The following is a 27724-nucleotide window of genomic DNA, read 5'->3' as shown; positions in this document are numbered from 1 at the left end:
ATTCATTCTCTCTACCATTCCCCACTCTTGCCAACCTTCCTTTTGACCAAACCTCTCCTCCTTCCAATATGACAACGTTACTTTTCACTGCGCATATCTTTTTCGGTCCCAGAAATTTACTTTCCACACATTTGTTCACCAACCTGGGATTTTTTACATATACCATTTCCCCATCCTTCCATTGTCGTTCCTTCACCTTCATCCTGTCGTCAAACAATTTCTTATTTCTCTCTTGACCCAAAGTAATGAGTCTCATTATGTGCTCACGATCAACATTAACCACTTTGGCCATACCTAGCCATCCTGGGCAAAGCCTTGTCCCAGGTTCTCTACCTTTCATAGACACAAATGGGGATACACCTGTCACAGAGTGTGGCGTAGTAACGTAATTCCATGTTAACATCCTTAACACCTCCCTCCATGGTTGTCCTGATTTCATGGCCATTTGCAAGCCCCCTTTTATGTACCTGTTGACTCTTTCAACAAGACCATTCGCCTTGGGATTATACAACGCCGTCCTCGTGTGTTTTCTCCTCGTCCTCGTCGCCACTTGAAGGAAGTTCGGCAACACAGTATTTTGGGGTAAGTTCCTTTATTACGGAGCCCGCCGGAGCTCTTCACAGCCAAGCTCACCATCCGTGTTTTAAAACTTAACCGCCTGCTGTGGTCGCGCGGCTCTCGTTCTATGCTATGACCCGAGAGTGCGCGCGACCGCAGCGAGGCTACAACTATAGTCTCTACAATATACTCTTATATTTGCGCTTCCCAGAGGAAAATCTACAATATGTCCTTGAGGTGATGGAACGTTATGCCACCCTCTCGGGCATAGCAGTAAACCCCAAGAAGTCAAGCATGTTTCCTCTGGGAAGATATAGAAGTACCCTGCCGAGAAGTCTACCGGTCTTGCCGATACCCTGGCAGACTGAGACGTTCCAATACCTGGGAATTAATATATACCATACGACAGAAGAGGAAAACAAACAATACGGAGAAGGCAATTGAAGGCATCAAGAATAGTATGGGGTTATGGTCCAGGCTACCCCTGGCCATGATGGGTAGAGCGGCTTTGATTAAGATGGTAATCCTGCCCAGAGTGTTACATTTTTTTGTAAACATCCCGTATGTGATCCCCAAATGCTTTTTTGTCAAACTCCACAGTCTGTGCAGGGGTTTCATATGGCACAACTCCAGGGACAGGGTGGCCCTCTGGAAACTACAGAACTCGTATGACAAGGGGGTATAAATCTGCCGAACTTTGAGTTATACTATTTGGCGGGGACAGCTGCAGTATGTGGCCAGATGGTTGTCTAAAGAGGAAACCGCTGAATCCAGGCTACTGTACAAGGACCCCGCCCCCTTCTTTCTCAGAGAGACGGTGTGGTTGCCTAAACCAAAGGTGTTGGGAATGGCGAGACTGTTGGTGTTGGGCTGGGAGATATGGCGCAAAGCATGGCTACTAGTGGGAAACCCAACGCCGTTCTCCTTACAGGTGCCGTTAGTGGCGCTCTGCGGGGAGGGCTCCCAAATGATAAAAGGGATCTGCAGATACTGGGAACCGATGGGCCTGGCAACCCTCAGATATATGGCAGGAGGGGGTGGCATTAGACTTTCAGAGATTGATTGAGGACACTGGGGTGCATAAAGGCCAACACATTACCTATGCTAGAAACATTAAACGAGTGCCAGAAAGGTGGCTTGAGGCAGTGCTTGCGGAACAACCTGATGCAACAATTGAGACGATGCATGATGTTTCGGAGGGTGGGCACGAAATATCCGTCTGTATGAGTTGCTGGGGACTAGGGTGGGAAAGGAGCTGATCCAACTGAGGCGAGACTGGGAGGAGGAGGAGGTGGGAGAACTCATGTTGAATGGGCAATGGGACAGAGCTCAAAGATATAAGAAAGTATCCCGAAACGCGAGGTTTCAGCAGATCCAGCTGTATGTTACTCACATGGCATACATGATCCCCCCCCAAAAAAATTGCAAGGTTTGGAGGCCCGGAAGACACAGAAATGCACACGGTGTGGGGAGGCGGAAGCTGGGATGCTACACATGTTTTGGGCTTGCCCGGAGGTGGGTAGGTTTTAGACAGAGCTGAAGATGCATCTAGGGGAAAAAGGGATCACGCTGGAGGTAGAGTCAGCCTGGGCGTGCATGCTGGGGGGCTTTACCAGACCATGCAACCTGAAGCACATCAGCAAGATGAAAGATCTGGCTTACATACTGTCCAAACAAAGAATTGCAATGTGCTGGAAAGCAGCCCAACGACCTAGAATTGAGATGTGGTGGGCCGACCTCAAAGTGGGCAGATGCAAAAATGACTGCTTGGTACGAAGCAGTCAGCAGAGGGGGGAGGAGGAGGAGGGACCTCTGATGGCATGGAGGCAATTAGTGGCCTTAATGGTGGGACCCTCCCAGGCCGACCATAGTGAGGATGATACGCGAGAGATAACTGAAGTAGACACGCCTGGAGATAAATAAGACAGTGACATGGAAGCAAGGGCTTGAGTTTTGGGGGCGGGAGGGGGGGGAGGACCGACACGTTTAACTTTGTAACGCTCACCTGGTATCCACGGGGATGTCAATCAGCCTGTTCTGACCTCTTACAACCTCGATCCCTTCCCTGGAGGCTATTGGACTGGAGACTGGGCCTCATTTTCTTGGATAGTGTGCTCTCCGTCCTGCTTTCAGCGCAGGGGTGCGTTTGCGCTGAAGGTGAGTGAGAACGCGATGTACCCCTTTCGTATTTGTATTCTTTTCCTGTGTCTTTTAGGTGCTGCGACGTTTTAAGCGTGGATGCCGGTTATGAAGAACAAATGCGGTAAGCGCGGTATGCGGCGCCTCTAGATGTTTCCACGCTAACCTGGAGTGTCTTTTCCCTCCTGCAGATGGTTGAGAAGTTCCGGAGACAGTTCCCCCAGAGCAGCTGGGATTCAGGTAAGCATTTGAAGCTCGAGCAGTATTTAAAAATAAGCGAAGATTTGCAGAATACTTACTAATGTCTTTTTTCTGTTCTTTTCCCTTTTCCTTAGGAAGCGGCGTGCCGGGATGGGAATGACACCGCCGAAGATGCCCGCAGAACAGAAGGAGCGATGAATGATGGACAGAAGCGCCGCGAAGGTAAGGCTGTTCCTAACGGTGTTCTTGTTCTTGCAGGAGCTGAGCACAGAAGAAAGATGCAGGCTCAATGGAGACCGATCTGAACACGGTGAGTGTCACGCTGCAGGTGCAGAAAACACAAAGCATGTTTCTCAACCTGGGCGTAGCTTAAATAGTCTCTGGGTAACCCAGTGTCTCTGGGCTGAACCACACCCAAAAGACTAGACTGCACATGCAGGTCTGCGAACCGAAATATGTGGGGCATCCATCTTGTCCCCATCAACGCACTACAAGTCCAATCCCCAATGTTATCCTATGGGAGTGAGTGAGTCTGGTACCACAAGCGCCAAGTCTGACTCCAAGTGGGTCTTTGGAGGGATGGAGAGGCCCTTGAGGGCCATGTAGGTGATCGTGGCCGGGCTCCAGCCTGACATCTTGGAGTGCTTGGGACATGAGGGGCAGGAATCATGACAAACATTTAATACAACGTTTGTATTGTTTGGAATGTTGTTTAAAAAATATTATTAAAAAATAATAAAAATATATATTTTTTTAAAACTTAAATATAGGTGCTATATCTATATATGGTAACGGAGTGTGAGGATTGGATAAACATCATTAGGTGGGCGTCTAAGACCTTCCCTCCAAAATGACTACGGTAGATGTCACTAAAAGTATGACGTCCCATTGGTTCTACTATCTATAGGACCCTAGATTATTTGGTCCACTATGATTGGGTTGGCTTCAACCCCATGCATAAATCTCCACTTTAATTAGCAGCACGCATAATTGTCAACCAGGTGCATGATGCCCCAAGATTCACCCAGCCTCCCTTCCATCAATCGGTACTTTAGTGCTATGTGTCAATTAGTTGGCTGCGGTCGGCCTCGAAACTGTAGCTTCTTGTCAGGAAAAGTTAAGGTAGCTTCTGTTTGGGAGATAGCCAGGCGTTGGTGCCTCTTCTTGCTTGGCTGACCACGTGCTAGCACACCGTGAATCTGCTTGGTTTTCCTTCTATTTGTGCATTTAATTCTTTACTTGGCTTGCCACCTGCCTGGGCCTCCTTATTTCGACCTTCACGGGGCAGGCTGATCTGTTTTTAAGTTTTGATTTTCCGGAGCTACTGTCCGCCTCCCTCTCTTTGGTCTGACCTCGACTTCCCAGGCACGAGCTGCATTTGCTGAATTTCGATTCCACCATCTCTCTTCGCTTTTAGCTGGAGTGCGAATCCTGTCCTGTTTGACCTCTAGTAACCTGGGTTAATTCTGCTTTTGCGTAAAGTGGACTTGCACTTATATAGTGTGCCTTGTTGAGATAGATATATATATAGGTGGCGCTTGCCGCTCTATTCTTCTACTAAGCATAGCAAGCCGCACTGTTTTCTTAGCTTCTTGCGGTTAAAAGCATATGTACAGGCGTTAGCTGGTTGAATATCTTCATCCTGCTTACGGCTTAAGTTTCTTTATATTTCAACATCGCCTCTCCTAAGTTCATGATGTCCTTATTCATGACGTTTCGTCTCTGTGTGTCATCTTTTGATTGTCGTTTCTTTCATATGTGCGTCTGTACGGGCCCTCGTGACGTCACAATTCGTCTTCAATTAAGGCCTGTTGAGTTTCTTCTGGGACAGTGTTTAAGCAATCTTCATTTCGTGTCATTTGCTGGTAGGGTTTTCTCAATGGATACCTTACTGCCCATGGTTGTCTGGTTATTGGCACTGGGCAGAGCGCTAATGCGGCTCTCTGCTGGTTTATTTGCTCATCATACGTCACGTATCTTGGTGCGAACGTTCCAGGCACTTCAAAATGGGCGGCTGGAGTGCAGGTTATATTTGGGACCGCATCTACACCCTCAAACTCCCTTGCTTCACTCGAGCTTTTAATTTACGCAGAGGGTTGTTGCCACCTGGTAATATCCTCAGAATGAAGTATTATTGCCTAAATCAAATAACTACTTTAGATTAAACATACAGTAAATATACATACAAAAAAAAGGTATAGAAAACTAATAAAGAAGCCACTCCTAACCTGAATCCATCTACCTCCTTGCAGCCTTTTCACTGCATTTTGTGAACTGCTGTTTTGCAGCATTGTTCATTCCATTTACTTTCCAAATGGGTGGTGTAATGGAAAATGTATAGTTGATTTTTAGGGTTGTGGTGGTGTGAAGAGGGGACTGGGAGGTATCGAGGGTGAGGGGTTGGCCAAAAGCAAGGCTCAAAAAATGCATGAGAACACCAATGCCTACCATTAAAAAACATGTGGCTGCGAATGCAGTGAAATCAGCCGGCTCCCTTGGTGAAGTCAAAACTAAATTGTAAATTGATATGAGAGTGCTTCAAAAAAGGTAGGGTCCCCATAAAAGGAACAGCGGAACGCCAATAATGGAATTCTGATATAAGAGGGGCAACACAAAGTGCCCAAATGCCGATTCTTAGAGTACCTACCCGAAGGTAAATTAGAATTGCTGGGGCCAACTTGTCACGCAGTGGTCAGAGTGCAGGTACACCAGGGATCATGGGTATAGAGGCGGAAATTAGTGTGGCTATTATGGAAAGGTAAGCACTTTTTACTTGCAGGTCACAGGAGTGAAGGATACAGCAGTAGTCCAGCTGGTGAGACTTGGGGACTTCACCAGAAGACAAGCAGACCCAGATTTGACAACTGCAGGCCTGCTCAGGGATGCCCAGAAGAAAGGACCACCACCAGCCCACTGAAGTAAAGGGCGCCGTCAGGGGTGCCTCACAGACCACCTGCACCCACAGGCCAGAGACCCTGAAGAAGAGAGTTAGCAATATGGTGGGGGTCAAAGGACCCGGGTAAGGCTAACCAAGGTTGATCGATGCTTTGAGGACGGTCCAGATATTGTGCGGCAGGGGTCCTTTGGTGGTGGGGTGGTCGCAGGTTGCTGCAGTGAGGACAAAGGATCAGCATGGAGAACAGCAGCATGTGCGAGAGTCAATGGGCCTCATTACAACCGTGGCGGCCACGGTATGGACGGTGCCGGTAAGGGACCGGCACCATTCATACCGGGCCGCCACATTACGAGTCCTGCAGCTGGTGCCGCTCTGTACGCCTGGTCAGACCAGACACGGGCCCGTTGTTGGCATCCTCCTCATTCCCATTGAGCCCTATGGGGGCTCAAATGGGAATGGGGACGTACGTGTCCGGCAAAAGGGAATTACCGGGCCCTGCAAGGTCGGAATGAGTAAGTCCCCTTTTGCGGGACCCGCACCCGAGTTTGGGGGTAGCCATGCCGCTAATAACGGCATGGCTACCTCCAAACTCGTAATGGGGCCCAATGTCCGATGAAGGAACTGAAGAGTCGAGGTAAAAAACAGAAAGCTGCACTGTTCCAACAAAGCAGCTGGGGCTCTCATCTCAGATCCACCAAGCAACACAGGGACGGAAAGCTTCTGGAGTACCCTAGAAACTGTTGGAAACAGAATTGAGTACAGTAGGGATATGAGAGAGAGGCTTGTCATGTTTCATCAGCAGGTAGAGTCAGAGGTACACAGCAGGGCAAGCAGTACAGACCAGTATTGTGTTATATTGTTATAGTTTATCTTGTACATAGTTCTGCATCGCCCATTGCCAGTGGTGTCATTCGATTCCATGTGGAACGCAACACCTATGTCGTCATCAGTATCTGAGAGCTGCTGGAATGTGTATATTGGAACAGGGGGGAGTTGGTGGCTGACCAGGGGTGAGAGCTACAGCCGTTGTCTTGAACCTAAAATAAATACCTTGCTATCTTCTAAGATTGTGTGCGTTTAACTCCGATTACAATACTGGCGATGAGGGGTGATCTCACAATAGCTGGATGGGATCCCAAAGATTTTCAGGGAGGAGTGGGTTGTTTAAAAAATGTTTTGCATAAGATAACACTTAAGTAAAATACTGTGCCATTTGCTGTCAATCTCAGACCAGTACCCCTGTCCTGTAAGAAAGATGTGGAATTGGAGTTAGAGAGAATGTTGAAAGAAGGTGTAATTGAGAGGTGAGAAGCTTCCGAATGGATTACCCAATAGTAATTATGAAAAGGGCCAATGATACGATAAGGCTGTGTATTGACCTCAGGGAGTTCAATAAAATATTATCACAGAAAAATGCCCACCATCAAAAATAGACAAAATGATCACCGACTTAAATGCTTCAAAGGTGTGCTCCCCATTAGATCTTTACTCTGCATACCATCAAGTAAAGATGTACCCAACATCCTATGACATGCTAACGTACATTACCCACATAGGAAACTGAGCATCCCACTCCTCCTACACCTCTCCGCGGCGTTCGATTTAGTCGACCACGATAAACGATGCCACAACCTCTACACCAACTTCAACTTCTCCAAGAAAGCCACTTCTTGGATAAAATCCTTCCTTTCCGACCGCACCTCAAGAGTTACTCTAGGAGAAGAAGCAGCCGATCCCAGCCCAGTACCGCTGGGAGTACCACAAGGATCCTGCCTCTCCCCTACACTCTACAATGCCTATACTAAACGACTCTTCGCAGCACTAGATACCATGGGAGTAATCTACACAAACTTTGCTGACAACACTCAAATACTTATTCCCATTACAGGCAACCTCGATCAGGACACGGCTTGTATCAACAAAATCTACTCCCTCATCCAAAACAGAGATCCTCATAGTCTGTACCCCAGCCAGGCTCTTCAAACTCCACCCCGAGTACACCTCCATAGTGATAGATGGCACCCCATCACCATTTCCCACAAAGTAAAAACGTTAGGAGTACATCTCGACTCTAATCTCACCATTAACCACCATATTAGCGCACTCGCCTCCTCCACGGTCTATACAGCCAAGCTCATTACCCTAAGCAGACTCCTTCCCAACACTGATAATTGCCTAACCCTTGCCAGGGCCCTGATGCTAACCAAGTTAGACTACTGCAATGTCCTGCTATTAGGTACTTAAAAGAAAACCTTTCTAAATTACATGTTCTCCAAAAAAAAGCCTTAGAGCAGCTCTGGGGATTAACATGAGAGAACACATCTCTCAACATAGATGAGACGCCACTGGCTCATCACCCACAAATGCATCTCTGACACTGCTCGAATCTACCTCAACCAAAGCATCTCCCGCAAAGCCACACCAGGACACTCAGATCCAGTACCAACACTCACCTCCGTATCCCACACTTCACTACCGCCAGAGCAGGCAACACCCACTTCCCCATAGCAGCCCTGCACATCTGGAACTCGCTCCCCACCCTCCTCAGTAACAAAACCTTGTTTCTCAAGTTCAACAACTAAAAACCTGGCTGTTCAATAAATACTAGCAGCACCCACACTACATAGCCTGCCATTCCGGTATTGGCCAAACTGCTTGTAACTGACCTGCCTGTAACTGCTAACGCTGTCTTGAATCTTGTTCCCGTAACTACTAATGACTTTCTGAATCCTGTAACCAATATGTTTAACTAAGTTTTATGTACACCGTGATACCCAAGGGTTTGGGCGTGTAATCAAATGCAATAAATAAAAAATAAATTGGTCTGTTTAAATGTGTCTGGATGCCTTCTGGCCTAATTCCAGCCATGAGTGTGTTTCAACCCGTTATGCATGGTCAATACTGTTAGAGTTTATCTTGTATATAGTTCTGCATCACTCATTGCCAGTGATGTCATACAATTTCATGTGCAACACAATGCCTGTGTCATCATCAGTATCTGAGAGCTGCTGGAATGTTTTTATTGGGACAGGAGGGAGTTGGTGGCTGACCAGGAAAGAGAGCTGCAGCCTTTGTCGTGAACCTAAAATAAATACCTTGCTACCGTCTTAGATTGTGTGTGTTTAACTCAAATTACAATATATGGTAGCAGCATGGTTCTCAGAAATCAAATCCACAGACAAGGTCAGCAACAGATCTTTGGAATACCCTTCGGTCTCCCTTGTTTTAAAAACACAGAGGGGTCAGGGATAAGTCCGCCTTCAATCTATGACACACAGCCACACAAGTAAGGTGGCTTTGTAGGTTCTGCAAAGGGCTTACAAAAGACCTAATGGCCACATTTGCCACTACTTACGGTCCATAGACATAAAGATAGGCAACAAAATACAATTGCTGTGGTGTAAAATGTTTCAAATACATTAAGCCAAGTAGCCACCGACACAGTAGAAAAGGCTACATGACGGAGAAGCCAAGAAAAACAAATCATGTAGCTGTACCAACTTCCCCAACAAAGTTTCTGAGTGTGATAATTCAGAAAGAAATTGGGGTTGTCAAGGAACGCTGGTTGGTACCAGGTAGCCACATGGGATCTACAGTCAGCATGCCAAAAAGGAGTTGGAGCTGCAGGAGAACTTGTGAAGAAGTCCCTCTGAAAGCAAAAATAAAGTTAAGATACCAAAAAAGCTGAAAAAGACTTCATGGCACTCAGAGTTAGCAAAAGAAATTCCAACAATTAGATTTATGACCTAACATCTCGTTTCAAAGCAAAACATATTGTTTTCTGATCACAGAATCACATGGCAATGTTCTTTTCCACTGTAAACATATTTGCACAGCTTCAGCCATTTCTCAGAGCATTATCACTGGTATATGCACCCAAAAGAGAGCGTTTACCTTAACAAACATGACTACGCATTTGCCAAGTATTTTGCTGATCGGCACTTTGTTGTAATAGTCGCTCTTGAACACTTCTTTCTCTAAGAACTTCCGGGTAGCTAGGTGGAAGGTTTCCTTCGGCCGATAAAACCAGCAGCCATACAGCCATTTTTCACCTGTGCAGAACAAAACAAATAACAGAATAGGATGTCATGGGTGATGAAGAAAATCCATAGATTTCAGGACAGTTTTTTATGCAGTACTTAAATCATTTATTTTATACAGCAACAGTTTCAGAAAGTCTGCAATAATCATAATACATAAAGATCAGACCTTCTAAAAGGGCAAACTCACAGAAGCCAGAAACCCAGACCTGCATCCACTGAGCAGACCTTGCAAAACACAATGTCTGCCTGAAAGCTGATCTTAGGGGAGTTCGCCTTAAGTCCCACTTGCAGGTAAGGCTTAGTAAGCTATCCCAGTGTTTTGTAGATTCCCAACTCTCAGTATCAGTCTGTACTACTCAGAGATCTTGGTAGAGTGGCAGAACAGTCAGGCTTATCTTAAGAGGAAGATGTGAACTGTATGTAAGTACACTGAACCTAGTTAGTAATGCACATAAAAGAAACACTTACACATACATGTATAATAAAATATAGATTATATGTATACAAGAGTCACTGTTAAATACTTTGCACAATAAACCAAAACACACAGGTATACTTTTCAATACTTTCAAAAGGTCACTTCTACCGTTAGAGAGGAACATTGTCCTAGACCGCATTGCTAATAAAGTTACCTCTGTGATGTATAATGCCATATCCTCCTTTGCAATACCTGAGCTCACTGATCTGAAGCTTAAATGGGAGAGAGATCTTGGCCCAATATTGCCTGAAGATTGGGTTATGATTTTGATGTATCCGCGAGAAACTGCCATCTATGCTAGGATAAGATTGATACAGCTTAAAGTGCTACATAGAGTGTACTACCCAAGAGTGGCCCTATATCGCTGGAGTAGGTCCACAGACCCCCAACTGCTTAACGCTGTGTACAAGAAGAGGGTACCTTCTTTCACATACTATGGGAATGCCCTCAGATCCAGGAAAACTGGAAACGTTTCTGCAATAAACTTCATGGTCTTGGGTCACATCATCCCTAGAGATCCTAAGACGATGTTGGGGGTTGAGGAAGGAGAAATGACACGCTCTGAGAAACTTTCTTTCGATGACTACGTGACTAATTAAGCGCAATATAGCACAATTATGGGGGTCCAATGTAGCCCCGCAACATGAACAATGGGTAACAGATGTGAGAATTTGTATGACAATGGAGAAGCGTATCTACACCGCTAGAGGATGCCCCGGAAAGGCCCAAAAAATCTGGCAGAAGTGAGAAGATGCACAGTAATCTGACAACCTCTGAATAATAGCCTATGCGAGCAGGTTATATGTTTTGGACACAATGCAATGTATTACATCTATTGTAAGTACTGGATCTGTTATTGTTTTGTTTGGTTCCGCTTCGGTTGCTTTATGCATCTCCTTTTTGTTTGTTTCGTATTTTGTAATGTTCATTGTGTAGGCTACATTAAAGCCTTAAAAACCAATAAAATGTGATATCAAAAGGTCACTTCTTAGTTGGTAGTTTAACGCGACTCATTTTTACAGGAGTTTGACAGGTCTACCATTGTATAGGTAATAACGAGCACCCCCAAAGTAATACAGTAATTGCATTTAGTCAACATACACATATTCTTGGGAAGGAAACAAGTTAGTTAGTGTTATCCTAGCAGAGTTTCACGTTCTAGGGGTAGTTTCCCTGCATAGCAAGTCTTTTAATGTCCAAAACGCAACCCTAGCTAAAGGGCAGTTTGGAGAGACATTTGGAAAAGCAGCAGAAGTGATAAGTTCCTGGGGATATTTTCTAGTCGCTAGGAAAGAAGATACAAGAAGACAACCAACGTTGAGAGAACGTGTAAATTGACTCGCTGCAGGGACACAAGAGGTGGTTGGCCTGAACACCTACATGCACTCCAACGCTCTTGAGCGACTTTCTGGAATAAGGTAAGCAATACCTTATTCCCCACAGTACCTTATGAGCTCAGCGGGTTGAGCGCTCGCTGCTGCGATCCGAGCGTGACCTGCAGATCGCAGGTTCAAATCCCGGCAAGGCCAACTTAGCCTTTCATTCTTCCGAGGTCAATAAAGAAGTACCAATTTCGGTTGAGTGATATCGTATATAAAATATGTGCTCTGTAAAGCGCTTTGGATTAAGGCGCTATATAAGTAACACATCATTATCATTATTATTATCAGTATAAAGAAAATGTTTGTGCTGGAGGCTCTGTGATGTTGCATCTCTGGGCCCCTGACTTCTGGATTCCTTGGTCGGATGATGAAAGACAGGACAATGGACGGGATCTCTCAGCAGCAGTCTTGACGGAAGACCTCTGGCACAGCTTTCATCAACTTCTTTTGACACTGCGGTTCTGGTGCCTTTTCTGCACCACCAACAAAGGATGCAATTCGTCCAGTCAATCTTCTTTGGTTCCTGCCGTCCCACACTCTGATGAGGGGGTCTGGACAAGATGGATAGTGTTTCTGGAGTGTCCTTGACGGCTCAGCAAAGACTTGGCCGGATTCAGCCTTTCCACAACGATGCACTCAAAATGGGCAGCAGGTTTACTGGTATTGGGGTTCCAAAGCTCTGTAAACTAACAGGACCACAGGAGATGGCTCAAATCAAAGTTCGTCTTGAGACTGGTAGTTCCCATCAGTCGAAGGAATCCTCTTCAGAGGTCGCACAGAAAGCGGGTTCTGGTCAGCAGTGGTAGCTTCACAGTGTTGCAAAGAGGCTGCAGGCGTTTATGGTCGTCTTCATCCTCAGTTACTTCAGCTTCCAGTGTTCGACTTGTTTTTCACTCCAGGGCCCTCGCCTTTTATCCAGTTCCACCGCTCACTCCTCTGCAATCTTCCTCAGTAGTTTACAGAAAGGGGTGTTTGGCTGTCCAATTGGGACAGCCAGACCCCAGTGGGATCTAGTCCAATTCAGGAACATCGGCAGACAAAGGACAGCAGGGAGGAAAACTCCTCCTGCACTTCCTGCCTGCCCAGACACTTTGGAGCCTAAGTGGGGCACCAAAAGGTTCCCGCCGAAGGCAAAACACACACACACAGGCCCCCCCTAGAATGGTAGCAGAAGGGCTGACAAAGAACAACCACGTTAGTTGTTAGGCAAGATTGTATTCAGTACCCTTTTGGTTGCACTACAACAACCCTGACCCCCTGGCAATAGGAACCCAACCTTTGGTATAAGTCTGTACTACACAGGTTGGTAGTGTGGTTGAGTAGCCAGGCTTACCTCAAGAGGGGTCAATGTGAGCTGTAGGAGAGTTACAGAGATTCACAGTGACAAGTATTCAAATAAACTCTTACACATAAGGTTTCTTGATTAAACAATTATTAATTTATTTACGTTAGAGTAAGCCTTCTTCAGAAGGGAGCAATATAAAGCGACACACAAATACACTTCAAAAATACACACTTAGTTTATCAGCAAATACCCTTTTGGGATGGCATACAGGCACTTCCTACACCCTCAGGTGAATTCAATAGTTAGGGTGCTGTTGACATTAATATATCACTGCTGCATTTAGAGTGTCAAAGAAAAGGTGGTTCAGAATAAAAACATGTATTCACACAATTATTCTTAACCAGGTAAGTACTTTGATTAACCCCCCGAATGCAAAGTCAGTTAACCCTCTCCTGGAAGGAAGGCAAAACACAGAAGCAGAGGAGAGAAGAGTCATTCAGGGAGCCAGGCCAGCCAATGTTAAGTTGGCAAAAGCCAAGGTGAACTGAAGCACTTCTTGCAGGTAAGTAAAAGTCTTGCACAATGTTTTAGAAATCTTTGTAGCAAAAGTACAACATGTAGGTTCACAGGCTGTTAGGCCGGATGAGTAGTAGAAGATTTAAGCAACTCTACAAGAGCAATGGAGACAAGTCTCAACTGAGATCAAGCAAGGTGGCACAACAAGAGGTAAGTTCTCTCAGACTTTACAGTACCTTTAGGTTGAAGAAAAAGTGCAGTAGATGGCTTCTGTTCCAGTGCAGCTCCGCAGATCCTGGTGTTCCTGGGCATCAGTCGTGGGGCCTGTTAGGGAGAATTCTCATAAATGTGCCAATTCCCTTCACCTTAGAGACCCCCAGCAACTTTACTGGATTTCGAGGACTTGATTTTTTTACCAGAAGAGACTGTGAGCCTTTTTTCCCCACTCGCTCATGTATTTTGGTGTGTGTTTTACTCTTGTGTTCTTGGAATGTGGAGTTTTAGACAACTCCATATGCATCATATTTTCATGTGTGTTACACAGCACCTTCAGTGCAGTAACACAGGGAAGCCTTTCCGGCTGTCCCAAGGTTTAAATACCTTCTCGGGGATAAACTACTGTTTCCCAAAGAAAGTAAAGTGAAATTGAGTTTACTAGTCTTTCCAAATTCCTAGACCCAGCACACACCATCTTACAATAGAGTGCTGGAGGGGTTACTTAGTGTTCCCTATGTCTAGAAACTCATGTAGCAGAAATGGTTGGTGGCAGCGGTTTTACAACGAACTACCATGATTTTTCCCGACCGCGAACACCGGTAACATAAAATCGCAGGAGCCATGTTTTTCAAGATGGCGTCTGAGCCTCCTTTGTTTAAACGGGTCCCGGTCTTCTTTTTCCGGCATTTCTTTTTGGAAAGGACGTTCTAGAGTTTTTTTCTGCGCGCCAAATCAGGTTTGGCCCCTTTGTTCCTACGCCGTTGGCGGGCTTCAGGACTGAAGACCGCCTCTGGCGCCAGAGTGTTTGGGGTGGGCAGGAAGTGAGGGAGGTGCCCGAAACTCCCTATGCTTAGTCTCCTAGGAGACCCAAATGCACTCTGGCGTGATTGGCTGGCTGACTGTCCGGCAAGGACAGCCTCCCTGCTGGGCGAGTGGCAGCTAGACTGGAATGAATGGGAGGAAACTGGATAAAAGGTGAATCTCTGACTCGAAAGCAGAGTCGACCACTGGAACAAAAGAACCGAAGACGAGCTGGAAGAGTACAGCTGTTGCAACTCCTGGACCGTTGGTTTGCTTAGTGAAGCCCTGCTGCAGGTCTCGACAGAGAAGCCCTTCAAGGACGACTTCTCCCTTTGAGTTGGTGGGACCAATCAACTCGTTAGCCACCTGGATACCAATCTCGGAGCTGGTTGTATTTTCCTCAAAGTGCTGCAGGAAACCGAACAGCCAGGGAGAAGGACACCAGTTTTTGCGCTGGACTACAGCTACCGGTATTAAAGATTTGCCTTTGACAGCTTTTTGACCAGTCCCAGTGAAGGAGTCCCCCGACGTCCTCCCTCTTGTCCCCACAACAGAGGCTCAGGAACAGAGAGATCTGCAGGAACTGGCAGGAACAGAAGCCTTCAGCTGCATCTTTTTCTTCATTGTAAGGTACTGTGAAAACCTGACCGAGAGAACCTACCTCTCACTGCGAAAGTGCGTGAAACTATGGCAACTTGCAGGCCTAGTCAGCTTGTGACCCAACATATGAATCTTTCTTTTACAAACTACTTCTGAGAACTTTGGCAAAGACTTTTCCGTTTAACTTCCAGAACTGCTTTATCCTATACAAGACTTTAGTCCATTGACTTTGGCCTAACCTATTGCATTGAATCAACTCCTCTGGGGAACTCAAACTATTTGCACTGTTTAAGAGTAACTGTAATCTTCGTTTTATTAACTTATGCCTTTTTGCTCCTACTTCAAATGCTCCGAATGCCATTTTGCTCCTTCTTCAAAGTAGTCTAAATGCCTCAGAACTTGATATTGTGAAGTAATGGAGTATATTTTTGTGTGATATACATTGCCTCCTTCTATTGAACTTTTTATAACTGACAGTGAAATAAATTAATAAGTGTGTTACCAAGAAACCTTGAGTGTAAGAGTCTATTTGAATACTTGTAATTATAGACCTCTGTGTAACATCCGTACAGCTCACATTCCCTCTTGAGATAAGCCTGGCTGCTCAGCAACGCTACCACACCACTGTGTAGTACAGACTTATACCAAAGGTTGGTTTTGCTTACACCTATAGTCCTAGTTGTGTGTAGTGGTCCCAAAGGGTACTGCATACAAACTTTGGCTAACAGGGACAAGAGGGAGGACTTCTGGGGACTCCTGCACTGCAATGGGACAATCACCGACCGTAACCGGCAATCTTAAAAAGGCCATAAACATCCTGACCTGTATAACAGTTTCATGAAATATTATATCTCTGCCATAACCCATTTTGTGATTATGCAACAGCTTTATGGATATAAATTGCCAAGGAATGATGTGTCCATTAGTACAAATTTTGTAGAACTTAGACCACAAATGTCTTTGCACATACTAATCCCAATCGCACAATAATTTCTCTTTTTTATTTGTTATACCAGCAACCTGGATTCTCTAATCTTTGTATTTTTGTAATAAAATTTGTATTTCTAATATTTTTTTTGTGATGTGGTATGGTTACTTAAAATGATTAATCTATGCCTGAAATTGTATTGAAGCATATTGTGAGACTTTGGAGGTATATTGCCCTACTAGAAGTTTTGGTTTGAGAATTGGGGTAACTGTCTCCTATGTGCTTCATGATACCCCCGACAGAAGACAGTTCCCGGTGGTAAAAAAATAGGGGTCACCCATTCTTTCAACACACGAGTAGGGATAAAGTCATGCCCATATCCAGCGATGCCACTTCATCTACCTTGTCTACCAACACAAATCCTAATTCCCAGGTACTGTTATTAGGTGACCTCAATCTTGGCCTTTCCGATCTCAAGGACCACATGGCCACCGAAGTTGCCACCACTCTCACCAACCTAGGTTTCCAGCAGCGCATTTGTGATCCGACCCACAACAAGGGCAGAACGCTAGACTGGATAGAAGACTTAAACTGCAATACCACTGTCAGTTCCAATTCTGTCTGCGCTTGGTCTGACCACCACGTCATTACCTTCCTCCTGCCAGCCACCAACCCACAGCCCACACCTACCATAGCCCGGGCTATACCCACTAGAAATAAAAAAGAATTACCAGGGAGAAAATGCTTCCTCTCATCCTCCCCATTCTGAACACCTGTGCCTCGCTACACAAGGACCCCACCGTCTCAGTAGACACCTTCAACAGCACCCTGCTCAAAGCCATTGAGACCATAGCCCCGCTAAAAATTTGCAAAGCTAAACAGTCCCACTTGAACTCACCCCGAAGCTTAATAATCTACGCAAAGAAAAGCGTAAGGCCGAAGCACTTTGGAAAAGTCATCCCACCGAGACCAATAAAGCCTCCCTCCTGATCACTTCTCTTAACTATAAGGAAGCCATCCTTCAAGCTAAGAAAGAAACGTACAATCTATGCATATCCCAAGCAGAATCAAACACAAGAGAACTCTTCAAAATTCTCAAAAAATTAGAATCCCCATCACCCGCCCCTGGCTCAGGCACTAAAGATAGTACTTGGTGCAACAATATTCAAAATGCGCTTCTCAACAAAATAACCACGCTGCAGCGTAAAATGAATGATAAACAAAACTCTCCACACGCCCCGCCTTAGCAAAACCTTGCCACCTAAAACTACCACACTAGACTCTCCCTTACCTTTTAGCTTCACGCCACTCACCGCCCTTGAGGTCGAGAAAATCATCTGCAACTTAAAACCCTCAAACTGCCAAGGGACGCCTGTCCAGCTCCTATCATTAAGGAATCGGCCCACGACCTTGTGCCCTTCATTACAACCTTTATTAACTCTTCATTTCAATCGGGAGTGGTCCCCAACAACCTGAAGGTCCCAACCAACTACAGACCCATCACAACGGTCCCTTTTCTCCTGAAAATCTTAGACCGAGCAGTGTATCTACAGCTACAGAACTATCTGGAAACCAACAACCTTCTAGGCACCAGAGAATCTGGCTTTAGACCTAAGCACGGTACCGAGACAGCCCTCTTAGACCTCAAAACCCAAATTGAAGATCTCAAAGACAAAGGTAAATTAGTCCTGCTACTACTACTGGATTTATCAGCTGCCTTCGACTTGGTCAACCACCAAATCCTTTGTCATCACCTAAAAACTGCAGCCCGCTTCTCTGACAATGCCACCAACTGGATTAAATCATTGTTGGACAATAGACATGAGGGTGTTCTCCCCCACCTCCTCTGCTGACCCAGTGCCAGTCCCTTGCGGGGTTCCTCAAGGATCGTATGTATCCCCTACCCTCTACAATGTTTTCACTAAACCCTTGTTTGATGTGCTCGATTATCTGGGTGTCACCTGTACTAATTATGCCGATGACACCCAGATACTCATCCCCATCACGGGTGATTACACTGTAGACTCGAAAGCCCTGAATGACGTTTACCATGTCATTCAAACTTGGATGGCACAACATGAGCTCTGTCTTTATGACAAGACAGAGCTCCTCATCCTAGGGACACAGCAGAGACTCAACAAGCTGAACCCTATGCTCAGCTCCTTCAATATCGACGGAAATTCCATAAAAGTCTCCAAAGATACTAAAACCCTCAGAATTTACCTTGACTCCACTCTTTCCCTTCACAGACAAACGAATGCAGTAGCAACCGCCTCTGCCTACACTTGCAAGCTGATCACAGAATGTCGCCCTTTTCTCTCCTCTCAGAATTGCACTACCCTTGCTAGGACTTTGGTCATGTCCAAACTTGACTACTGTAATACATTGTACCAAGGCACCAACCAATGTAAGCTTGACAAACTACAGATTACACAAAATAACGCAATCAGAGCGGCCCTCAACATCCCTAGATCAGCCCACATTTCTGAAACTAGGAAGAACCTCCACTGGTTGTCAGTTTCCCAAAGGATTTCACTAAAATCACTGGCCCTGACCTACAAATGCTTGAATAACCAGGCCCCCAGTTATCTATCGCTCACTAAGGTCTACTGCTTGCCATAGCCTACTGATCCCTAGATTCAAGCTCCAAACAGCCGGTGGCGCCAGTTTCCCAGTTCTGGCTGGCAAACTGTGGAACTCGGTGCCTCTCCCTATCAGAAATTTGCCCTCCCTTAATTCTTTCAAACACAATGCCAAACTTTGGCTTGTCTCCTCTGACGACCAATTGACACCTTGATATGCATGTGTACAGATGTATCAGCTCTCTAATCTGCAATGTCATCTTAGCCCAATGTTAATCTATATGTTCTATTTATATGTTTTTATGTAATGTCATTGTTATGTAACCACTGTCTCAAGATACACGCCCGGTAGCCTCCGGGCCTGGTTTGCGCTATACAAATAAAACAAATACAAATACACTACAGCAAGTCATGCGTATAAAAGCTCCTGCCTGGCACCAGTTTGCAGGAGAAAAACGGTTGAGGGACAGAACAGACCCTTCAGGCAGCAGAGTTGTGTGTGGGAGCGATTGGCCATCAGGCCCCTCGCGTCCTCTACTTCTCAGTACAAAAACTCGGACCAAGTGCCTCCAGTAGTGGGTTCGCCTCTTGCCCTTATGCAATGTTAACCTTGGTTGACTTTCGCGTAGATGGGACCACTGAGCAGAACACAGGGCATCCATTTTTGTACCCCCCTTCGACTCCATCTTGGTGACTAGGCCTCACTGCGATAGTACAAAAACGCTTCTCTTCCCTTTTCTCGCAGCAGCTCGGCCAGACGTGCAGGGCACAGGGCCCCCACCCCCGTTCTCACTCTGACTGGAAAACTTTGCAGGTCCATTCTCACGCTGAAGCCGGAGATGCTCGCAACACAATAATAAATGTAACACATCGCTCTTCCTCTGAGATCACTGTCCTGCATGTGAACCAGCTAAACACATAGCTCGTCCACCTCCACAAACGTGTTGTTGCCCCTCCCGCACCCTAACCAGTGGAAACTTACTGCCATTGTGACCCTGTGTCCCTGCAAGATATTCCTTTCATGTGCCAGACCACTGACCTTGCCACAATGCCCACCCAGCAGATCCCCAACTAACATTAGACCCCTGCTGCAATATATCGTTGCCTACCACTAACAAATGCCACATACCAGAGATTCTTATGTGTACGGACCCTAACTTCAACCAGTGTATTATAGCGGTCAAGACCCTTAACCTAACACTTGTATAATCCTATGTTATTGATATTATAGATATATGTGCGACTTTTATAGAAACATGATAAACTACTGAAGGTCCTTTGAACAATTATTATTTAGTGCATGCATTCTTTGAGAATATATTATGTTAGCTTAGATAGTGACCATCCTACCTCCCAGCGACCTGACCTTCACCCATGCGGAGCACAGATGACTGACGTCAATCCTCCTGCCAACCAAGCGACCAACCCGGATGAAGAGATGCCACCCCACCTGAGACATCGAGTGAACTGACCAATCCGGGACCAACGTAGTAGTCTATGTTAGTTGCGTCATTTACCCTATAAAAAGTAATGTAATGATAACTTGTGCAGAGCGCTCTCAGATATCTCTTGAATACTATTCACCAGAGAAGAAACCTTTCCTTGAACTCTCGCAGCCTGCTCTTTGCCTTATTCCCCATCAGGGGTCTGTTGTTTTATTATTTTGCACGTCAAAGACGGGGAGGGCACAAACAGTTCTTTGCTCTCATCCTCATTTCTGTAAAGAATAAATGTGCTCTCCTTGCAAGATTGACTCTTGGCCTTACTTCCCTAGAGGGGTGTATTTATTCTGATGTGACAACATGTTATATGTGAGGCCAAGGAGATATTTGCAGGTTTGTCGTGCCCACATTGGAGCTATTAGGATAAAGGTTACTTGTTCCCGGTGTAGCTTGTGGACTATCATGTTGAGAAGAAGAGGTGTCGGGGGAAGGGGGGAGTGTATACAAATTTCCCTGACCAGTTCATTCACAGAGCGTTCCCCTTGGATTTTGTCTGGGGAAAGATGGATGTGTAGTCTTGGCATTGTGCGTTCACTTGTGTAACAAAGAGGTCTATGTCTGGCACCCCCAGTTTGTGAAGACATTGTGCAGCACATCTGCATTTAATTGCCACTTGTATTCTGAGGGCAGCACCGCACTTCTGCTTAGTATGTCTGCCAGAGAATTGAGTTCCCCTGGAACATGTTGTACTAGGAGAAACTTGCTGTGTTTTAGTGACCACAGACAAATGTTCTGGGCTAGTCTGGACAGAATGTGTCCCTCCTTGTTCATGTAGAACATGGCTGTAGTGCTGTCTGTTAGAATGAGGGCTGTTGTACTAGCTGTAGTTTGAAATCTTGAAGAGCTTTGAAGACTGCTAGCAGTTCCAAAGTGTTATGTTTTTTGGTTAATGCCCGTGTCCACACTGTGTGCGCAGTGTTTGAGAAAATGAGCTCCCCACCCTGATAGAGATGTGTCTGTAGTGAGAGTGGCTTCGTTAGCTGGTGTGTTGAAAGGTTTGCTCTTTAAAAGGTTCTCTTTGGACCAACACTGCAGCGATAGAACCAGAGGTTGCAAACCCAACACTAGATCGTCCCACATACCGCTTGCTTGCAACCATTGTTTTGCCAGCCACTCTTGCATAGGACGCATGTGCAACCAGACGAATGGCACTGGGTAAATGCTGGAAGCCATAATTCCTAGAAGGCGCATTGCCTTTCTCAAAGTTACCTGATGACCGGCTACATATTGAGGGATTTGGAAGCATGTTTTGTACCCTATTGGTGGAGGCGAAGACTAGGCTGTTTGTTTGAATTAGTGCTCCTAGAAACTGTTTTACTTGACTGGGCGCTAGACTTGATTTTTTCTCATCGATGAAGAAGCCTAATCAAAACAGTAGGTTAGCTGTTAGGGAGAATGCTCAGAAATGTGCCTATTCCCTTCTACCTTAGAGACCCCCAGATCTTTTGCTGGACTTAAGGACTCGTAATTATTATCCTGGAGAGAGCGAGACCTTTTTCCCACTCTCTCATGTATTTTTCTTTGATTTGAACACAGTTTCTTTTGGTTTTGGAGTCTGACAAACTCCATAGGCATCATCTTTGCATTGTGACACACAGCACCCCCAGTGCAGTGGCACAGGGAAGTATTTCAGATTTCCCAAGTGTTTAACTACCTTCTCTTGGTTAAACTATTGATTCCAAGAGCAGTAAAGTGAAATTAACTTTACTTACCTTTTTGTAACTTTTGTTACCATGGGCTGCAATTGCAGCTGCAGTGTAGCACCCATGGGTTCCCATTTTGTCAAAATGGGCGGTCTTTTTTTGCCATTTCTTGTTGGAAAGGCCCTTCGAGATTTACTCTGCGCGCAAAACCAGAATTGGTCCCTTTGTTTGTTTGGTCTTTGGTGGGGTCACTGCTCTGGCCCGCCTCCGCCTCCAGCTGGTCTGGCAAGTGCAGGAGGTGCCTGAAACTTGTGTGCTTAGTCTCCTTGGTTACAGGAATGCACCGTGTTAGGGAGAATTCTCAGAAATGTGCCAATTCCTCTCTACCTGTATTTTTGCTATGACGTGAGCACTGTGTTTTCTTTTGGTTGGGGAGTCCGACAAACTCCATAGGCATAATCTTTTACATTGTGTCACACAGCACCTTCAGTGCAGTGGCACAGGGAAGTCTTAGATTTCCCAAAAGGTTTAAATACCTTCTCTTGGATAAACTACTGTTTCCAAGAGCAGTGAAGTGAAACTGACTTTACTTACATTGTAACTTTCTAGACCCAGCACACACCATCTTACAATAGGGTGCTGGAGGGGTTACTTGGTATCCCCTTTGGCTAGTTTCTCATGTGACATTTTTATGTTACCCTTTCCTTGATGAATGGCTGGTGGCAGTGGTTTACTTTCAACTAACGTGGTGTGCATTTACCGCAGGCTGTGTTCGCTGCTGCAGTAAAGCACCCAAGGGTGCCATTTTGTCAAAATGGCTGGTCTTTTTTCACCATTTCTTGCTGAAAGGTCCTTCTTGTTGGCGGGATTCACAAGTGAAGCCCGCCTCTGCTTCCAGTATGTCGTGGCGGGGGAAGGAAGTGAGGGAGGTGCCCGAATCTCTGTGCTTAATCCCCTTGGTTACAAGAATGCAACCCCAAGGTGATTGGCCGCCTGGCTGTCCGGCAAGGACAGCCACCCTGCTGTTTGACTGGCAGCTAGGCTGGAATTAATGGGAGAAACCTACATAAAAGGCAAGCCTTTTTGGCTTGGAAGGCAGAGTCAACCACTGGACGAAGGAATCCGAAGAAGAACTTGGAAGAGAAGCCTGCTGCAACTCCTGGACCGTTGGTTTGCCCGGTGAAGCCCTGCTGCTGTGCTGAAGCTCCGAATTTGCCTCGACTAGAGAAGCCCTGCAAGGACGACTTCTCCCCTTGAGTTGGTGGGACCAATCAACTCCAGAGTAAGCCACCTGGACATCCTCTCGAAGCTGGCTGTATTTCCACTGCAGTTGCTGCTGGAACCGAAAGGTCAGGGCAGGGAGAGGAACACCAGATTGTGTGTGTTGCTTTTAAGTTGGCCAAGAGCTCCAGGAAGATCATCCGGACTCCCAGGAAGCAGGTCTGACCGTGCCAGAGTCACCTCAATAGAGTGCTGGACCTCAGATGCAAGGAAAGCCCATCTCAACAGCCAAGAGTCTGCGGTGGTGCTATTTGCTGAGACGCGAGGAGCTGAAACCGCAAAGTGCCACTGAATAGAAGTTGGTCCTTTTCTGTCACGAACTGTCCCACTGCAGTGCAGGAGTCAGACAGACATCCTCCCTCTTGTCCCCACGACTGAGGCCCAGGAACATAGGATCTGCAGAGCTGCACAGGAATAGAAGACAGCTGGAACCGTTTCTTCTAACCAAAGGTACAGTACAGTCTAAGAGAATGTACCTCTTGTTGTGTAGCCTCAATTGTTCTCAGTGGAGACTTGTCTTGAAAGGGGCCCCTAGGGGACCCTGACGTCTATGGAAACAAGGCGAGTCACCACACACGATAGATACGCCAGACACGAGGTTGTATTCCCAAAGCTAGGGTTTATTGCAAAGCAAAAGTCTCAGTTGGCCAACTCGGTCTCACGCCCCGCGACGTGTATCTCTAGACCTCGAGGGACGCAAGAGAGTGAATTACGTACATCAGTTACATATATACAAAATGCATATCAAACAATCAGCTATGACATGTTTAACACCCCCCTTTATTGGGTTTCTTTGAACTTTGTGTGATGATGGACATCTCCGACCACTATGACACCTTCAAACATCTATTCTAGTAACAATTTGCAATTTGTGAGTGCGAAGGCATCTTTCAGTTGTTGAATAGAACACAGCGCTTCTGTTCTTGGACGCGAACTACATATCAGGTGCTATTCGCGTCCTGGGAGCCGACATGCTCTTGCGGGCTCAGCAAAAGGGGGGCCGTAAGAAAAGCATAATTCAAGCCTTTAGCGGTATTATTCTAACATTCTACCATATAACGAGACTGGCTGGCAGCTGTGCAATGATTAGATGCCCTGCAGCTCTGTTTCAAGGCTACATTCGGGAGGGAGCCGGGCATTCTTCCTGGCGCTGCCAACGTTTGTGTTTCAGCAAACTCTTGTTATCCTCACGGCCCTGCGGCCTTGTCCTTTTCACATACAGACAACAATGTTTCACAGTCGAGCAGTGTAAGCGGAAAATATACTGTGAAGCAATAGGAACAGAAAGCAATGACCAACGGTTAGAAAACAAAATGGTGATTCTTGTTACATCAAAATGGCCGTTCATTGGCAAACCTGAAAACCTATATTTTGTCATATCGTGCATGAGACGGTTGGCCCACGGCCACCAAAATGCGTTTGCGGTCTCAAAGTAGAGGTATCCGTATTTCTAGACTGACAAACCCTCCTTTGGCCGTATGCCAAACGTCTCATCTATTTATTGAAACCTCCTCTAGTGATGATGAATCTGAAGTACTTATGTCGGAGTCTTGCATGCTATCGTGGACATCATTGTCTCCATCAATATCTATTGCCATCATCTCTTTTACTGCTCTCATCTCATTTGGGTCTGGGTCAGTTCGATCATGAGGTTGTTTTTTCTTTGTTATCATATGCATACATCCTTCCGTACATCCCTCAGTTACCTCAGTGCAAACTATGGGTAAACAATGTATACAACAACAGCACGTTAGGAATATTCCAAACACCACTACTAATATTGAGATCAACTTCCATCCCCAAGATCGTAGTATTACCCAAAACCAAGATCCTATTCCCCAGCTCCCTTCTCCAGTAGGGAGTTCAGAGCTTAGGACGTGCATTTTCTTTATTGCTCGTGGGGGAATAGTCATCGACATAAACGCAACATGCTGATCCCACTATTTTGCAAATTCCCCCATGATCAACCAGGATCACATCGAGAGCCATTCTATTTTGCAGCGTCATTAACCTTATTCCTCTTTCTTCCAATGTCATGTTAAATAATATATCTGTTGTTGTGTTTATCGTATTCTTTAGGATTCTGGACAGTTGCCTTATATTATAGGAGTTCACTATCTGTCCTAAGAATGGAAGGAATGATTTCAATACATCAGTTGCTATTAAAACACCTTTGTCAGTCCTTTTGGCTCTAGTTCTGGATAATCTGGCCATGGCTGCTGTTTCTAAGAGGAATACTCCTGGGAACAGTAGCCCTAGGTAACATGTACCTCCCCAGTTTCTGGGCAACCAAGGGTATGCTTTCTCTCCACATATAAAATAAACTGGATCACCTACGTATACTGGTTCTATTTCCCATTTTAGGACCACTGTATTCATACAATCAGCATATGTTCCGACTAAAAAAAAGAGTCTTTCTTTTTTAGACAAAAAGGGACAGTTCTTGGGCTATAATTCATTGTGTAAGATGGGGGAATTGCATCTTTGTCCCCTTCTGTTCTTACACGAAATGTCATTACAGATGTTTTTTCTGGTGGGGATAATCTATCTCGTCTATTTTGTCGTGTTATCTTTCGTGTATTTTTCCTCGTAGACTCTGGGGCTATTACTGGTGCTTTATGGAAAATGCAACAACCCACAGGCTTCATTATTATCTCCTCAAACTCATTCATGTTGGTTCTGTCTAATTGACCTGTATTACTCTCATTCCATTTCCCATAGAAATTTGCACCTAAAGATGCTCTACATGCAGAACTTAATGGTAATGGCTGCACATACCACCCTATTCCTTTCCCGGCATTCTGTGGTAAATGGGCACATACCCAGCAGTTTGTTTTCTTCAGGATTGCATGTGTCATGTTCATTATCAGTAATAAGGTGTTATTTCCAAAACCTTCCCTGTGTTTTTCTTCCATTGGGGGTAGGTAATAAGTGATCACCTGAACCGGGCTTTCAGTAGTGGTTATATTAATTATTGGTAAAAACATTTCTAATGGGTGTATTGTTTCTACCCACCATAATATTAGGGCTGTCGATATTGGTGCTACCACGCTCATAAAGCACATTATTATCGTTAGTACCAGCATACCATTTGTTTTACCATGCGTTTTTCTTAAGCTTATAGTCTTTGTAATTGACTCATTCTCAGCGGTGGTGGTGCAGGAGGAGGCTGGAACCGGTCCCGGCATGTTTCTCGTCGTCCTTTTTTATCACAGTTCGTTGTGGATATCTCTCTTCGTCGCGCTTGCTCTGATGTTAATAAGTTCAATGGAATTGTCACAGTTCAGTTCTGCCTGTCTTTTTTTTTTTGCCTGGATTAGATTATTCGCTTTTAGGCGAGATCACTTGTTCCCTCTTATACTACTCAGAGGACCTTCGATCAGTTATCTTATCATCATGTGCGCCCAGCTTGTCCGCTCTGGTTCCGGACACATGTACTTTTTATGATCGCACCGAGGAGCCGCGAGTCTTGAATTGTCCGACTTGCACAATTCTCACGCTTCTCTCCTCTACACCTCCGGTTCCTTCTCCGTCCATGAGCTGAACCAGAGGTCGACATAAACACCAAAAAGAACTGCGGATCACTTTGTCTTCCGAGGCCGCAGGTTGTATCACCTTGCTCCTGGTATCGTATGATCCGTGAACAGTGCCGGTGCACTTCCAGATTCAGGCTCGAAGTCAGCCTGGGGCGCTACTGCAGGTGCTGGGTGTGCCGCGCCAATGATGCAGATCCGTTCTTTGGCGTGCTGGCAAGTGCTGGTGGGGGCCAAAGGGGTACACGAATTGGTTTTGCTGGTATTTGCAAGGCAGATTTCGCGTCGGTCAGCAGTGATGTCGATTCTGTAGGGCAACGTTGGGGCACTCTTTGCCCTTCTCCCCTCTTTGGCAATCGTCTCAGGCTTTGTTTCGAGTTTCACTTCTCGTTTTGGCAGATTAGGTGGCTGCTCACTGGCAACAGTTTCTTTCGTTTCTGGGACCGCTGTCTCTTTCCGGTCATCAGTGTCAGGCAAGTCTTCCAGTGCAGTTGGAATCTTCTTGGCATGGTGGCATGGATCCACGACTTCTTTCCATCCACCCGTATTGCGTCTGCGTTGCCAAAAGTACTTGATAGGGCCCGCACACCTGGGTGCTAATGATGACTTTCTTTCAAAGTTTTTTAGCAGCACCCTGTCTCCTGGTTCCAGCGCGTGCCCCTGACCGGTGTATCTCACTGGTAATGCCTCCTGCACCTGCTGATGAATCAAACGCAATTTCTGTATTAAAAGGCCACAATAAGTACTAAGCACAGGATGTTCCATCTCACTTTGTCGCTTTGGCTGAGGTGCGCACCAAACATTTGCCGGCCTCCCCATTACGATCTCGTATTGGGAGAGCCCAGTTTTAGCCTGTACAGACGTACGCATGCATAATAGTGCTATTGGTAATGCATCCACCCAACTCAACTTGCTTCCCGCACAAATCTTGCTAATCTATAAGAATCCCGTTTTGCCTCTCCACAAGACCAACCGAACTCGGATGCCTTGAACTATGGAATCTCTGATTCAATCTGGAGACCAGCACATATCTGTAATACCACTGCACCCACAAAATGCAGTCCAAATCAGACCATAGGACTCAGGGCAAGCCAAATCTGGAAAAGTACTCCTTCAACATTACTTTTGCCGTACTCATTG

The 27724-nt window shown here is 45.8% G+C and overlaps 1 protein-coding gene across 10 annotated transcripts in view; it reads right to left on the bottom strand.

The window, feature by feature from the left end:
- The window catches only part of PBRM1 (polybromo 1), a 1258882-nt gene that overhangs the window by 663602 nt on the left and 567556 nt on the right, over positions 1–27724 (bottom strand). For all 10 annotated transcript variants that reach the window (XM_069643172.1, XM_069643175.1, XM_069643176.1 and 7 more), the window contains one exon: positions 9689–9846. In XM_069643172.1, the coding sequence (XP_069499273.1) occupies positions 9689–9846 (158 nt within the window). The remainder of the gene's footprint in view (positions 1–9688; positions 9847–27724) is intronic.

This window comes from Ambystoma mexicanum, chromosome 2p (genome assembly GCF_040938575.1).
Source record: "Ambystoma mexicanum isolate Mex_15411 chromosome 2p, UKY_AmexF1_1, whole genome shotgun sequence".
Lineage (NCBI taxonomy): Eukaryota > Metazoa > Chordata > Amphibia > Caudata > Ambystomatidae > Ambystoma > Ambystoma mexicanum.
Note: the sequence above shows the minus strand (reverse complement) of the source record. Positions and strands in the feature narration are given on the sequence as shown.